Genomic DNA, 13,156 nt, shown 5'->3' on the forward strand with positions numbered 1-13,156 from the left:
GCAGCAGCCTAAAGACTATTTGGAATTCACGTACTTAATATAAAATCAGGACTGGAGCTGCCCTCCCAAAGTTCTTGAAAAAAGGAATGAGCTGCTCTTAAGAAATGACGGTCCTAAAATTTAGCCTTTGATCTTGCTGTGCTTGCGTGACCAGGCCTGCTTCTTTCCGCACTATGTGAGAATTTGGGGTAGTGAAGTCTTTGTCTTTTGAAGATCAAAAGTGTGGGGAGTTCAATACAGACCTCAAAGATTTTGAGCCTTTGCTACAATTTCTGACTCAAATTAGAACCTAATCAAAGTGTGCTGGCTGCATCTCCATAGACGCTCCCAGTAGGGAGCGAGTAGAGTTGAGTTCCTTCAGCTCAGCTTGGGATGAACATCTCTGCACTTAGTCTGTATTGCCATTGGGATCCAGTAGCTTTTCATCTGCTAATCCATGGAGAGGAAAGCAACAGTTTGAGGAGGAAAGCTTTGATCAGCAAGGAGAATATATGAGACCTTGATGATTAGTGCACTGCCGAATAGTTGTGCTGTCATTGCTTTCTCCGGCCTTAAAGAGTAACAAAACATCCTGTACCAGTGACGTGTAATGCTGCTGCCATAGAAAACAAGCATCACAGAACAAGATCAGTCTCTTGTCTGATCCAAAGGGCTAACTGAATTTTGTAGATAGACAGCTGTAAGGATGCTGCCTGTGTGGCCTGCATAGTGCTAGTCGCACAGTAGACACTTCAAATAATGCATCTAAATGGAGGTGAAGAGCTACAAAGAGTTAAAATAATGGTGCAGTTGTGTAACAACTGGCTTCCTACATCAGGTTATTACCAGAATTATTTTAAAAGCCTGCAAAGTGAGCTTTTCCTTCCTGTGTTCCAATTTTAATAAATGATAAAGCCTCAGATTTACATGAAGAAGTTCTAGAAATCCTGAAAAATGATTTGGTGAGGAAATAAAGAAAGATATCAGGTTAACAGCCCCTAGGAGTACACAGGGGTGTGGTAGCTTGTGTTGCCTATGGTGGCAGGGGAAGAAAGATGCTAACTTTGCCTGCTCATCTGATTGATTGTCGTGCCCCCCCCCAAAAAATGAAAGCACTGACTCCACAGCAACAACAATACATTTATACATGGCAGCAGTTCGAGAAAAGGAGATGGCAGCAAAGAGAAGGGGAGCGGGTGGCGTGAATGTGTTTCTCTGCTAATAATAATGCATCTGATGTTGCATGTTCAGGGTGTGTGTAGAAATGAGCAGGCATAATTACTGTAAGCTAGAGCTTGTGAAGGAATGGAGCAGGTGTTGGTCTCAGTAAGTGTCATGCTATGGCTCCCACATAGGACGTGGCTGGCTGCTGTCCCAGTCTTGCGTCGTCTCTGTAACAGAAGGAGGGAAATCTATGTGAAGAAAGTCTTTCTGCAGTAGTTCATGTAATGCATGTATTACTTGGATTCCATTATCTTCTCTTATGGTGGGCAGTCCTTTGGTTCTGATCAGAAGAATAGCCTTTGGTTAGGTACTAGGCATTGGGAAACCTGGGCTCAGTCTGTAGCTTTACTCCACAGTTCCTTTATCACCTTGGGCAAGTTACAGTTTCTCTTTAGGCTTAGTTTCTCATCCGCAAAACTGCATTCCTTTTTTCCTATCCATTATTGGTCTTATCTATTGGAATTAAAAACTCTTGTGGCAAGGATAATCTCTATATAGTTGTATAGTGCCTGGCATGTTGTACTAAACATCTGGCAGAAGGCAGGATAGATTTACACCTTTTAGACTGACTAAATTGGAGATCCATAAGATTTCATAAGCAGCAGCTTACTTCATCAGGTGTTAGGAAAAGACTGCTCTAAGCCTCTGGGCCTCAAATAGCTTTGTTTTCTGCTCCAGAATTAAGTAGGGTACAAAGGCAGAAAATAGTGAGGTAAATATTGATCTCTTCCCAAAATTATAACAAGCTACATCTTTGAAATACTCTATAGAAAATCTCTTCGTTGGAGGAACGTGGCAGGAAAGGGATGAAGGCTCAGATAATGATGTACAATAGTTATGCTTAATTTTTTAGGTTATAGCTTCATATCATCCTTAAAGTGGGAAATAGCCTTTTCTCATGTTCTGATCTTTGGGACTTGATCACTTTTAACTGCTACATTTTTTTCGGTAAGAAAATAGGATGAAATTCCCAAGTTCACTAATACATTTCATCTGGCTGATTTACTTCTTCCGATGTAACTGTTAAAAGCCATTTGTATGTTTTGATAAATGGCTAAGAGGAAAGTTTTGCAGGTGAAGGGAGTGGAGGTAATGTGCAAGGGTGTTTAATAAAAACTCTGTGGTGAAAAGCAGAATCAGTGAAATGGTGATACAGATGTGGGGAGGACTAAGCCACAAATGTATTATAGGTATAAATGCCATCTAAACAGCATCAAAATCAGTAAGTGTCTGTTAGCAGTAAGTAATGTTCTTGTACCTATTATAGCTGCTGAATTGTATAGTATGTGCAGTGGGAAGATGTGGGAGAAGTATTAAGTGCGAGTTCACCCACCTCTGCTGGAGGATCTTCGGCCCATAAGTCCTATGAACATCTCTCCTTGATCCCCTAGCATATTAAAGAAAGGAAAAGGTTGTCAGAGGCATAGCAGAGTGGCTCCATGCCTGGGACAGCTGCAACGTGTGGGGCAGTGCCAACTGTGGTGCAGATTGTGGCAGTGCAGTCAGCTGCCACTGCAGCAAAGGGGATTTTTGCATTCCTTTACCCCCTCCCCCCCACTAAAGAGTATTTTTGCATTCCTTTACCCCCTCCCCCCCACAAAAGCTGTTGTCCCAGGTGCCCCCCTCAGTTATGCTACTAGGTTGTCAGAGGTTTATAGAAGTAAAATGGAAACTATTGTAGTCAGGAAGATAAGAATGGGACACATCTACATTCCTGCAACTGAAACAGAGGTTTGTCACTTCAGTCTCTGTCACATCTGGTGTATGCAGTTTTTGTACTAATATAACTACTGTATTTCTCTCTCTCTCTCTCACTTTTCCCCAAATTACCTCTAATTGAGGTATGTGTTGGGGGTGGGGGGGTAATGTCTTAAGTGGGGAAGCTCATTTTCTGTTCAGAACAGAAGGAAGCACCCACCCCCCAAACCTTTGATTCTTTCTCTACCCAAAGTTTAAAATCAGCTGTGGGAGTCAACTGAATTAATGGCTCATTGTTATTACTCTTTACAGGTGTTAATGACTCTCTCCCCTGTAAAGTTTCACTAATCAAGCTGACTTTTCTTGTGGCAATTTTGCTCTCTGCTAGCTACTGCTCTCTCCTATTCACAGACTTTTTTAGCTTTTCAAATTTTTAGATGCAGCCATGAAGACCAGTCTTCAGTAGCAACTAAAGTTTTAGAGCTTCTGGCTAAGCAGGAAAGGGAGGGTGAATGAGCTGGAGATTAGGTTCTGTCTCTCTTTTATGAAGCTATAACTCTGGAATAATCTTTTTTCTTCACTCTGCCTTCTCAAAAAACAAGGCAAAAGTCTCATTTAGGGGCATGTGGAATGGGAGAAAAACACAGTATTTTGGTGAGAGAGGACTCCCTCTTCTGCTAAGATGCAAAATCAATAGAACCTCTAGAGAATTGTTGCTGCAGTTATCCTGGCATAAAACACTTCTGTATTAGCATAACTGATTCCTGGAAGTGTAAATTCCTAGGAATTCCTACAGGAATAAGCTATACTGGTGTACCACTTATATTGGTATAGCTGTACTCATACTGGTAATAGTTGGTTGTTACTGCTTTAATGTAACTAGATTTGTTTTCAAACAGATGTATTTAAAACAGGATGAAAATTGCTTAGGCACACCCTTGCTATGTGGTTTTATGTCTATGCTATTATGACCCTCAGCCCATGACCAAACACCCACGCACGTTTAGAAGTCTACAGAGCTGCAGTAATTTGGGCCTTAAGTCACAAGCCTAGAGCTGGAATCCTAGCTACTCTACTGCTGAACAAGGATGGTCTCTTAAACTGAAATATGTGGAGTGGAAAGAATTGAGCGTTCCTGAGCAGAGCTAGGACTGAGAGCCCAGAGGTAGGTGCTAAGAGCAATCAACACAAACCAAGATTCTTTGGGGCAAGATGGCTCCAATAAAGGATTCAAGACCTATACACTTCCTCTTCCTGTTCTGAGAGAGAAATTTTTAAAGAATGAGAGCATAAGACTGCAAACTAGGAAATTGAGTTCAAATGCCAGTTTTTCCTGCGATGGTGGCAATGTGCAAGTTATTTCATCTCCCTGCCTTAGTTTCCCTGCCTATAAAATACTTCTCGAGTATTGTATTTCACCCTGGTTTTTATGTCTATTTCAATGAATCTCACTAGTGGCATTTCTCCACTCCTTGGAAACAGCTTACTGCCCAGACTCCCAGTAGAACTTGGTGGTGAGAATGCTGATCTACCATTTTGGGGAACAGAGTGGCAGGTGACCATGCAAACTGGATACTTCCTACCCATCTCTCTCTCTCTTGTGGGGGACGGTGAGTGGGAGTGCTTGGTCAGCATGTACCACTGAGCTCTAAAAGCAGATACAAAAACAAACAAGCAAACAAAACCACTCTTATGCCCTGTTGACAGTCTTTGGCACCCCTGTAACAAGGAAAGAAATCAGTTGGACTCTGATGCCCCAGTCTTTTCCGTGTACTTAAAAATACAAAGTCAGACATGGTTAATGTATTTTGCTTAGATTTCTGCCTGTATTCAGGAGGAATGTACAAGTTTGTATGTTATCACTGCAATGGTATTTCCTTTTGGGTGGGCCTTCAGTATTGTATGGGAAGTAGCAGTAGCTTAAACTACATTGGTGGGGGGGATGTCTACATGAAAATTTTACTGCACTGTAGACTAATTAGCTGCGCAGTAAATGTCTTGGCATCTACACGTGTGTCCCTAATAGTCTGGAGTAAATTAATTTACCCTGAAGCAGTGCATGTGTAAACACTGCCCTGGCTGGCTGGGGCATGAGGGTGCTTCAGTGCAGGGGATGCATGCTGACTAGCCCTGGACTGAAGCACCCTCGTGCCCCAGCCAGCCCCTCCGCAGCATGTTGAGCCAGGGGGAGTGGCTCTGAGCTGGCAGGCTGACCCCCCATCCAGGCCTCCTGCCAGCTCAGACAGCTCCAACCCAGCTCAATGTGCTGTGCTCTTGGGCGCATGTTCAAATAGCAGCAAACTCCAGAGTTCATTGCTTTGCATTAATTGCACATTTATACATGCCCTGTGTTCTCTAGTTTTAGCCTCTTTGTGTTGAGACAAACAGGAGCTAGTCTTGCTGGATAGGCAGTACTTTGCAGGGAAGGAGCTGTTATTTTTCAAAATGGCCGTTTGATCTAGTAATCTGAGCGAAGGATTGGGAGATAGGAAAGCTGTTCTGCTCCCGCTTCTAACACCAGTTTATTCTGGGACAATTAGTATAGCTGCTTCTCTGAGCTTTGGTTTCTTTATGTGTAAAATGAGGATAATAGTATATACAATACTTTCTGATTATAAGTACAATTATTATGAGAGCATGGATCCTTTGGTGACTGGCACTGAATCTCAGTTAAATCTCAAGAAATGCTCTTCTGGAACGATAAAGTGGTTGTCACAAAGCAGGTCACAAGTGAGGAAAAAAAATCAGGAATGTTGGCTGTTTTCATACTAAAGCCCTAGAAGTCCTCTTTTTCCAAAAGTACCTCCCCACCCAAAAACAAAACAAAACAAAAAACCCAGCTCCCTGAAGAAGGACAAGTGCTAAGTCTTTGCTATCATAGGAGCTTGCACGCATTGCTCTGGTTGTCTGCACAAGGGTTGATTCCTGTAAGCACTGCACTTACCACTAGCCCGTTTTCCCATCAGGCCATAGAAGTGCTGAAATTTTCCCCTTTTCAGCAGCTTTGCAAAGCGCTGGAGTGGGCTGCTTTGCAAGTCCTCACCCTAAAAAGAAAAAGAAAAATCCTATGGTAGAAGCCGAAGTTCCCTCCCCACTGCTAGCAAGGGACAGAGAGCTAAGTGAAACCTTTAAAGCACGGAAAGTGAAATAGGTAAGAGATGCCAAACTGGTCGAGCCACTCTAGTTGTTTTTTTCACATGTGGATACTAATATGTATAGTAACTTAATAGGGCATCAAAAGATGCATCTTGACATTTGTGCCCCCTGACAGTTAATTTCCATAGCTCTGCTTAGACTGATGTCTCAATCCGTCGCTCTGCCAAAATAATTCCATGTTGATTCCTGCAACTAGATAATCCAGGCTATGAAATGCCTGTGCGTAGCTGGATAATGTTAAGCAGCCCATGATAGTTAATAATAATGCTACAGTTAATGGCAAAGAGTGATCTTCATTTCTGCTCTTTTAAGTCCTCATGAGACAAACAGCTGTCTGGTATATTTATGGCAAGAAGATATAAAAATGATACTGCATGTGAATTCAGTTCTTCACTGTCCTGCATTATGTGGATTGGTATGCACACATGCAGACATGCATACTAAAACGAGGTACAAGGCAATGAAGAGACATGTTAGTAAATGTACAGAGTTCAGGACAATAGAGAACCAGGTTCCACCTGCGCACTGAGGGTCATACAGCTTTCTGTGTGGGACAGAGCAAGTGTGTGTGTCAGTTTGGGTTTTAAATACCCTCAAAATTCAACTTCTCTTTCATTGCCAGAGATAAGATGCATCTACACTAAAAAGTGGCATGAGTCAGATTCTCAAACAGAGTCATACAAATCAGGAATGTGTATTTTAACGCTAACTTCAGGCCCTGGGACTCTTATAACAGTTGGGTTAGTGTCTGGTTAGGGGGATATGTTAAGAAAAATATATTAAAAAAATAATCACCAGATATTGAAACATCTGTAAGCCTTCCTTATTTGGGGCATATACTAACCTCTAACTGATGGAGGCGGAAAGGTGTTAGGAAGAAAATTTCCCTGGGGAGAAGTTATCCTGTAAGTGGCTGTTGCAATATTACTTCTGAAGCAGATGGTACGTACTACTTTGAGGTAAGGGCCTAGACAGTGCTGATCAGTATGGCTTTTCTTGTGAATTATTAAAACAACAGTCAAACTGAATAGACTACATGCCTAATTCTGTCTATCCATCCCAAGTTTGCTAATATGCATTGCATTTATATGAGAGTGTCTAGTCACTCTAAAGACAGAGTGGATATAGCTCATTAATCTACAGAGCAAGAGAGAGTGAGAATACCTGTTCTTTCCATTCTTCCTTTCCTGACTGCAGCACCTGGCTTCTGAGTGCAATATGAAACCTTTTCAGTACAGTGTTCTTCCTGCTTCAATGAAAGTGCTGTTACTTGTGATTAGCCCTTGGAAAGGACACAATAGAGGACCCTCAGCAAACAGGCACTGGCTTGCCTCAGGAAGTTAGGAAAATTGAATTTAATATATTTAACTAATGAGGGTATAGACAAGCTGATTGTCACGGCTGATGAGCTGGTTATTTCAGACAAGCCCTTCTCTTCAAATTCTCTAAAGTCTTAATTTTGAGGAAGAACTTTTTCAGCCTTGCTGACCAATTGTATAGGTACACCTAAAAGAGTCAAGCTTTTGACCAGCTTCCAAAGAACTTGGATTTAATCTAGCCATGGTATAAATGGATCCAATTCTATGGACTTCGCTGCCCACTCTATCTGCTATACCAAGTCTCAGATTTGCTTTAGCAAAAGTCTGTCCATACACCAAGGAGTCTTCCAATTCTGCTTTTCCATGGGTGGATGGTTCTCTATTAGGTGTACTTATCTCAGTGAATGAGGGAATTATTTGAAGGGCAGTTAAAATCAGGAAAAAAAATGACAAAAGTGATATGTTGCCATTCCACATTTTTCTTTCAGCACCTTTCTAGTCATAGCTTACAAATCATACAGTGAGTTTTCAAACTGCTGTGGCTGTCAACTCATGAGAACTGAGACACCAAGCCATGCTGTGGTGGTGCTGCGGCTGGTGATTAGGACATAAGACTGGGAATCGGGACTCCTAGGTGCTATTCCCAACTCTGCTGCTGCCTTTGTGTGGGGCCTGGGAAAGTCCTTCCCCTCTTTGCACCTCCAGTTCACCATTTGTAAAGTAAAAATTGATATCATTACCATATGTAAATACTTTGAGAATTTAAAATGAAAAGCACTTTATAAGAGCTAAATATAGTTATCACCAGCAATAAAATATGCGATGGGAGCTCTGCATGTGAGGATAGATGCTGCTACATAAGACAACAGATTCTGACTTGCTGTCCCTTAACAGCTCTGGTTAATAATAGTGATAGTGAGCTGAGCATCTAAGTCTTAAATATGGAACTTTTTTTTTTTTTTTAAACACAGCCTTTTTCTGCATGCAAGTGCACTTTAAAATGGATTAGCTGTATCCATGCAGTGTAAAGTATCCTTTTTAAAACAACCTCCTGGCATCCCATTTTAATGCATCTATTGCTGTAAAATAGATGCAGCAGCAGGATTGTTGTTAGGTGTCTTTTTCCCTCCCAGAAATAATTCCTTACACATACAGTTTTAATAATGCGAACTTGAACTGAAGTTACTTTACTTATCTGGTCCTGGTTTTCCCATCTGTACTATGCAGATAATTAACTTCCTTCCCTTCTGCCTTCTCCAGTCATGGTATGAGTATGGACTTTGAAGGGATCAGGTGCTTTAAGTTCAAAGCATTGTTACTAGTTCCTCATTATCCATCTTTACAAAAGTTAAATCAGGTGGTGTTCAAATACTGAAATAACATATTTGCTAAGCCAGAAATGGCATTAAAACACCCTCCCAGCCTTCACAAGCTATTGATAAGATGAAGAACGAATCAAAGTTACCTTCATGGATGTGGCTGTCCAAGGCTCTTCCTCCAAACTGCGCACTGTTTCTTTAAAACAGAAAATCTGTGAACACAGAAAAATCAGTAGGAAAAGAACCTTAATGTTTTCCATAGTTCTTGACATAGAGCTCTGTCTAATTCTTTATTGATTAATAGTTTGTTTTTTAAATGGATCTGAGCTCAGTGAGAGAAGATTATTTCCCCCTCCGTTGGACCAGTTTATATTGGAATATTTTTTTCTTTGTCACTTCTGTCTAATAGCTATGCTGTAATTCACTGAGATCAGGGATGTATCAGTTTCACCAAGAAACTAGCTCCCTAACTCCACTTCTTTTTTTTCCTGTTCTTCCTCTGCTGTATCAAAGTCCTAGATCCTTTCTCCTTGTACCCAAATCTGAGCTCTGTCTCCTTTATTTATCCAGCCTTCTCAAAGATACTTGCCTCCCCCAATCCAATTAGTCAACAGCTACTCTTATGAGGTACAGAAGTACCCAATGGTTCCAGAGTAAAGCTCTAAGAAGGAGGGCTTTGTACAGGAGAAGGAGGGATGATTTCTACTCCCCTTTTCCTCTGGTTATTGATTCTCTCAGTTTCCATCAGTGAACCTCAAGGCAGATCAGCTGTGCTGCGTAGGGAAACCATTCCATTGTTCCTTTTTAAAGACTTCTGAAAACAATTGCTTTGGATTTAGAAAGTGCATATTACTTAATTTTCTCCCCAGCCTCCAAATTCATTTTGCTGAAGTTTGCAGCATTCCCTCTGCACATGAAAAATGAGCAGCCAAATCTGTGCCTGCATTTTAGGAAGTGTGTGCATACATGTAAGAATACATATACATCTACATATGCAGGCCACGTTATCTGCTTGGGGTTTAGTTTGACTATTCAAATTGATGCTCTTGTTCATGTGGGGTTCCAAGTCTTCTCTTTTGCAGGAATTCAACAATTTAGCACTTCATCTTCAGTGCTAAGTGCTGTTTTATCCTTCTTTCTTCCATCCAGTTCATTCTCATCATGAGGGATAGCACCCTCCTTTAAGTGAGGAATTGATATGTTGGGACTCCGCTTTGAAATCACACTGAGCGCAATCAGCAATGGCTTTACAGTGAGTCAATTTGACTCTACAGCTGAACCACAGAGGCACGTCTGATTAAATCTGTCAAGCATTTTTTCCAGCTGCTGATTTCCTCCTCTGTTTATAAACACAATATTTATCTTCCGCCTTTAAAAATAAAACAAGCAAGCATCTTCAAACTAGCGGATTTATATATAGGGAAAACCAAGCAGGCACAACCTGATTGCTGCAGGGCTCCTTACCCACCCCACAAAAATGTTCATTTGGCAAATTGTGTAATATTATGTGGTATGGGGAAAATGGTTCATTTGCTGCTTCCTCAGGTACAAGCCGTTGTTGAAGAAAGGGTACTGGTCTATCTGGACCTTTTTACTGCCCTCCTTGAGTAAATTTTATATTTTATTTTTATTAGCTCACTTAACCATGCACATCAGTTGTGGTGTCGAATTCCTAAATTTCCTTTGTGACCTCAATAGTACATTTTCATATGCCTGAATGGTTTCTGCCAGTAGTATAACAGGGGTGGGTGACTGGGGCATTCTCCCTGGGCATTGACTTAGAGGGAACACAAGAATGGCAGCTGCTGCTAAAGTCAGCCCAGCACCTACTGCTGCCTTTGCTGCCCACTGCGAGGACCCTGGCAAAGAATGTTAAGCAAGTCCCATTTTCTTGTATGCCTTGTTAAAGACGTCAGCGATTATCTGAAGGTCTACTTGAGAGTGAACACATACTACAGCATCATTAGCATACTGGAGCTCAATGACTGAGGTCAGGGTGGTCTTGCTTTTGGCTCAGAGTCGGCTGAGATGAAACAGCTTACCATCTATTTGGTAATTTAGCTTCACTCTGACTAGAAGCTTGCTGGTGTTCAGATGTAGCATCGCAGCAAGGAATATCGAGAAGAGTGTTGGAGCAATGAGACAGCCTTGCTTAACTCCCGTTTTAGTCTCAAAGAGATCTGTGATAGATCCATTATTGAAAACCACCCCTCTCACACCATCATAAAGCGGGGAAAGAATGGTGACAAATTTCAGTTGGCATCTGTACTTCAGAATGATCTTCCACAGCACTTCTAGGTTGACAGTCTAAGGCTTTTGTGAGGTCAGAGGTGGCGATGTAGAGACATTTATGTTGTTCCTGGCAATTTTCCTACACCTGGCAAGTAGCGAAGATCATGTCAGTTGTGCCTCTTGATGCCCTAAACCAGGGGTGGGCAAAATGCGGCCCAGGGGCTGGATGCGGCCTGCCAGGCCATTCTATCTGGCCCTTGGGGCCCCTAAAAAATTTAGAAAATTAATATTAATCTGCCCTGGGCTGCCTGTCATGCGGTCCTCGATGGCTTGCCAAAACTCAGTAAGTCGCCTTCTGCCCAAAATAATTGCCTGCCCCTGCCCTAAACCCACACTGAGATTCCGGGAGGAACTCTTCAGCAAGTGGAACAAGACTGTTCAGGAAGGTTCTTACAATGATCTTTCCTGTGGTAGACAGCAAGACAATCCCTCTGTAATATACAATTTTGGACTTGCCTGCTTTCTTGAAGATTTTCACAGTCATGGCATCCCTGAGGTCATCTGGGATTTCCTCATCATTCCAGATCCTTAAGCTGAGGGCATGGAGATGTGATGTGAGCATCTCTCCCCCCTGCTTAAAGATTTTGGTGGTGATTCCATCAGCTCCAGGTTCCTTGTCATTCTTCATCTGCTTGATGGCTTTCCTCATCTCATTAAGGGTTGGAGTGATTCTGAGATCGTTTCTGACTGGGTGTTGTGGGATGGATTTGACAATGATCCTTCCAATGGGCATTGATGGCTCTCCTTTCCTTGATCAGGTCTCTGCCATCCTTAGGTCTCAAGGAGGTTAGTCCCTGAATGCTTGGATCATAAATGGTTTTGGTGGCACTGAAAGAACTGCACATATTGTGGCTGTCAGTGAGATGTTGAATCCTCCTTTGCCTTGTCTTCCCACCATTAGTTCTTCATATCGCAGATCCTTCTTTGGACCGCTGCCTAAGCTTGTTGGTGATTCAGTTTCTTTTGCTTGGAGTTGATGTCATCCTGTCAAGCACAAAAAGCCTTGCTTTTGTGGTCAATCAACCTTGGATTTCCCAGTCAGCAAGCTCTTAATGAGAAGTCCCTAGCTCTGGTAATTTAGATTCACAGTAAGACTCTGGAGAACACTGTTTCCTGTACTTCAGAAGCCATCTCTCACAGAAGGCTGACATTGATGAAGAAATCCCAACATCGCCTCAGATATACAAGTGCAACGTTCAGATGTCTGAGGAAACAGGCATTTGAAGATCACCACATGAGATCTGAAGCCAAGCTCCTGGTTTATCAAGTAGTCATGATCCTCACCTTACTGTATGGAGCTGAGACGTGGACAATGTACAGAAGATACCTCAAATAGCTGGAGAAGTACCATCAGCGCTGCCTGCGGAAGATCCTTCGAATCCAGTGGGTAAACATGCACCAACATTAGCGTTCTCTTTCAAGCAAACACCACAAGCATTGAGGCAATGATCATCCAACGTCAACTTAGCTGGGTCAACAACATTATCTGGATATCTAACTCCAGATTCCCAAAGCAAGTTTTATTTTTCCAGCTTAGTCAAGTCGTACACTCAAGCGGAGGGCAGAGAGAACACTTCAAGGACATCCTTAAGTTAGCACACTTGAAAAAATGCAACATCAATATCAACTAGTGGGAAATTTGCCCAGGACTGCTCCAAAAGGAGGAAGAGTCTGCTGCAAAGATCTCAGGGCTTTGAAATCTTACGATGACAAAGACGAGCTGGAAAAAGGGGAGTGGCAGAAACAGCGTGTCATGGACCAAACCAAGAACTCAGAACCACCCACCCTGCACAGAAACATGTACCTGAGCTGCAACAGAGTCTCTTGATCCTGGATAGACCTTGTTGGCCATCTTCAGACCTGCAGATAAGACTATCATGGAAGACAATCATCCTCGACCATGAGGGATTGCCAATTGATAATGGACCCTCATAGTTCTGGCTCTGGTTTCTGCATTTCAATTGTAGTCTGACTTCCTTCTGACCCTCCCAGGCAGTGATTTTGATAGCACCTTGCCAAAGCAAAATCCCTGAGGAAGAATTAATAGTGGTGCAGCACTTAACTAAAACTTCCCCTACTGTAGTTTACAAGAATCTCTCATTGCTAGGGGTCTACACAATTTAAGGAGATGGCTGGCTGATTTCATGGGCAGACCACGGGGCTGGCTAC

The 13,156-nt window shown here is 42.3% G+C and overlaps 1 protein-coding gene across 2 annotated transcripts; it reads right to left on the minus strand.

Annotated features, from left to right (window-relative positions):
- Positions 1–146: 146 nt before the first annotated feature.
- On the minus strand, positions 147–12,841 carry LOC102374562. 2 transcript variants are annotated; one of them, XM_006023318.3, is made up of 5 exons: positions 12,792–12,841; positions 8,842–8,907; positions 5,846–5,945; positions 2,537–2,590; positions 147–1,370 (listed from the first exon to the last, which is right to left on the minus strand). In XM_006023318.3, exons 1-5 carry the CDS (start codon positions 12,837–12,839, stop codon positions 1,318–1,320), a joined length of 321 nt encoding a protein of 106 aa, XP_006023380.1. In that variant the 5' UTR covers positions 12,840–12,841; the 3' UTR covers positions 147–1,317. The 2 variants fall into 2 exon arrangements, with proteins under 2 accessions (XP_006023380.1, XP_025059526.1); XM_025203741.1 differs by lacking the exon at positions 12,792–12,841 and having other exon boundaries at positions 8,842–9,202.
- Between the last annotated feature and the right edge of the window lie 315 nt (positions 12,842–13,156).

The sequence above is a fragment of the Alligator sinensis genome, unplaced genomic scaffold, assembly GCF_000455745.1.
Source record: "Alligator sinensis unplaced genomic scaffold, ASM45574v1 scaffold520_1, whole genome shotgun sequence".
Classification (NCBI taxonomy): domain Eukaryota; kingdom Metazoa; phylum Chordata; order Crocodylia; family Alligatoridae; genus Alligator; species Alligator sinensis.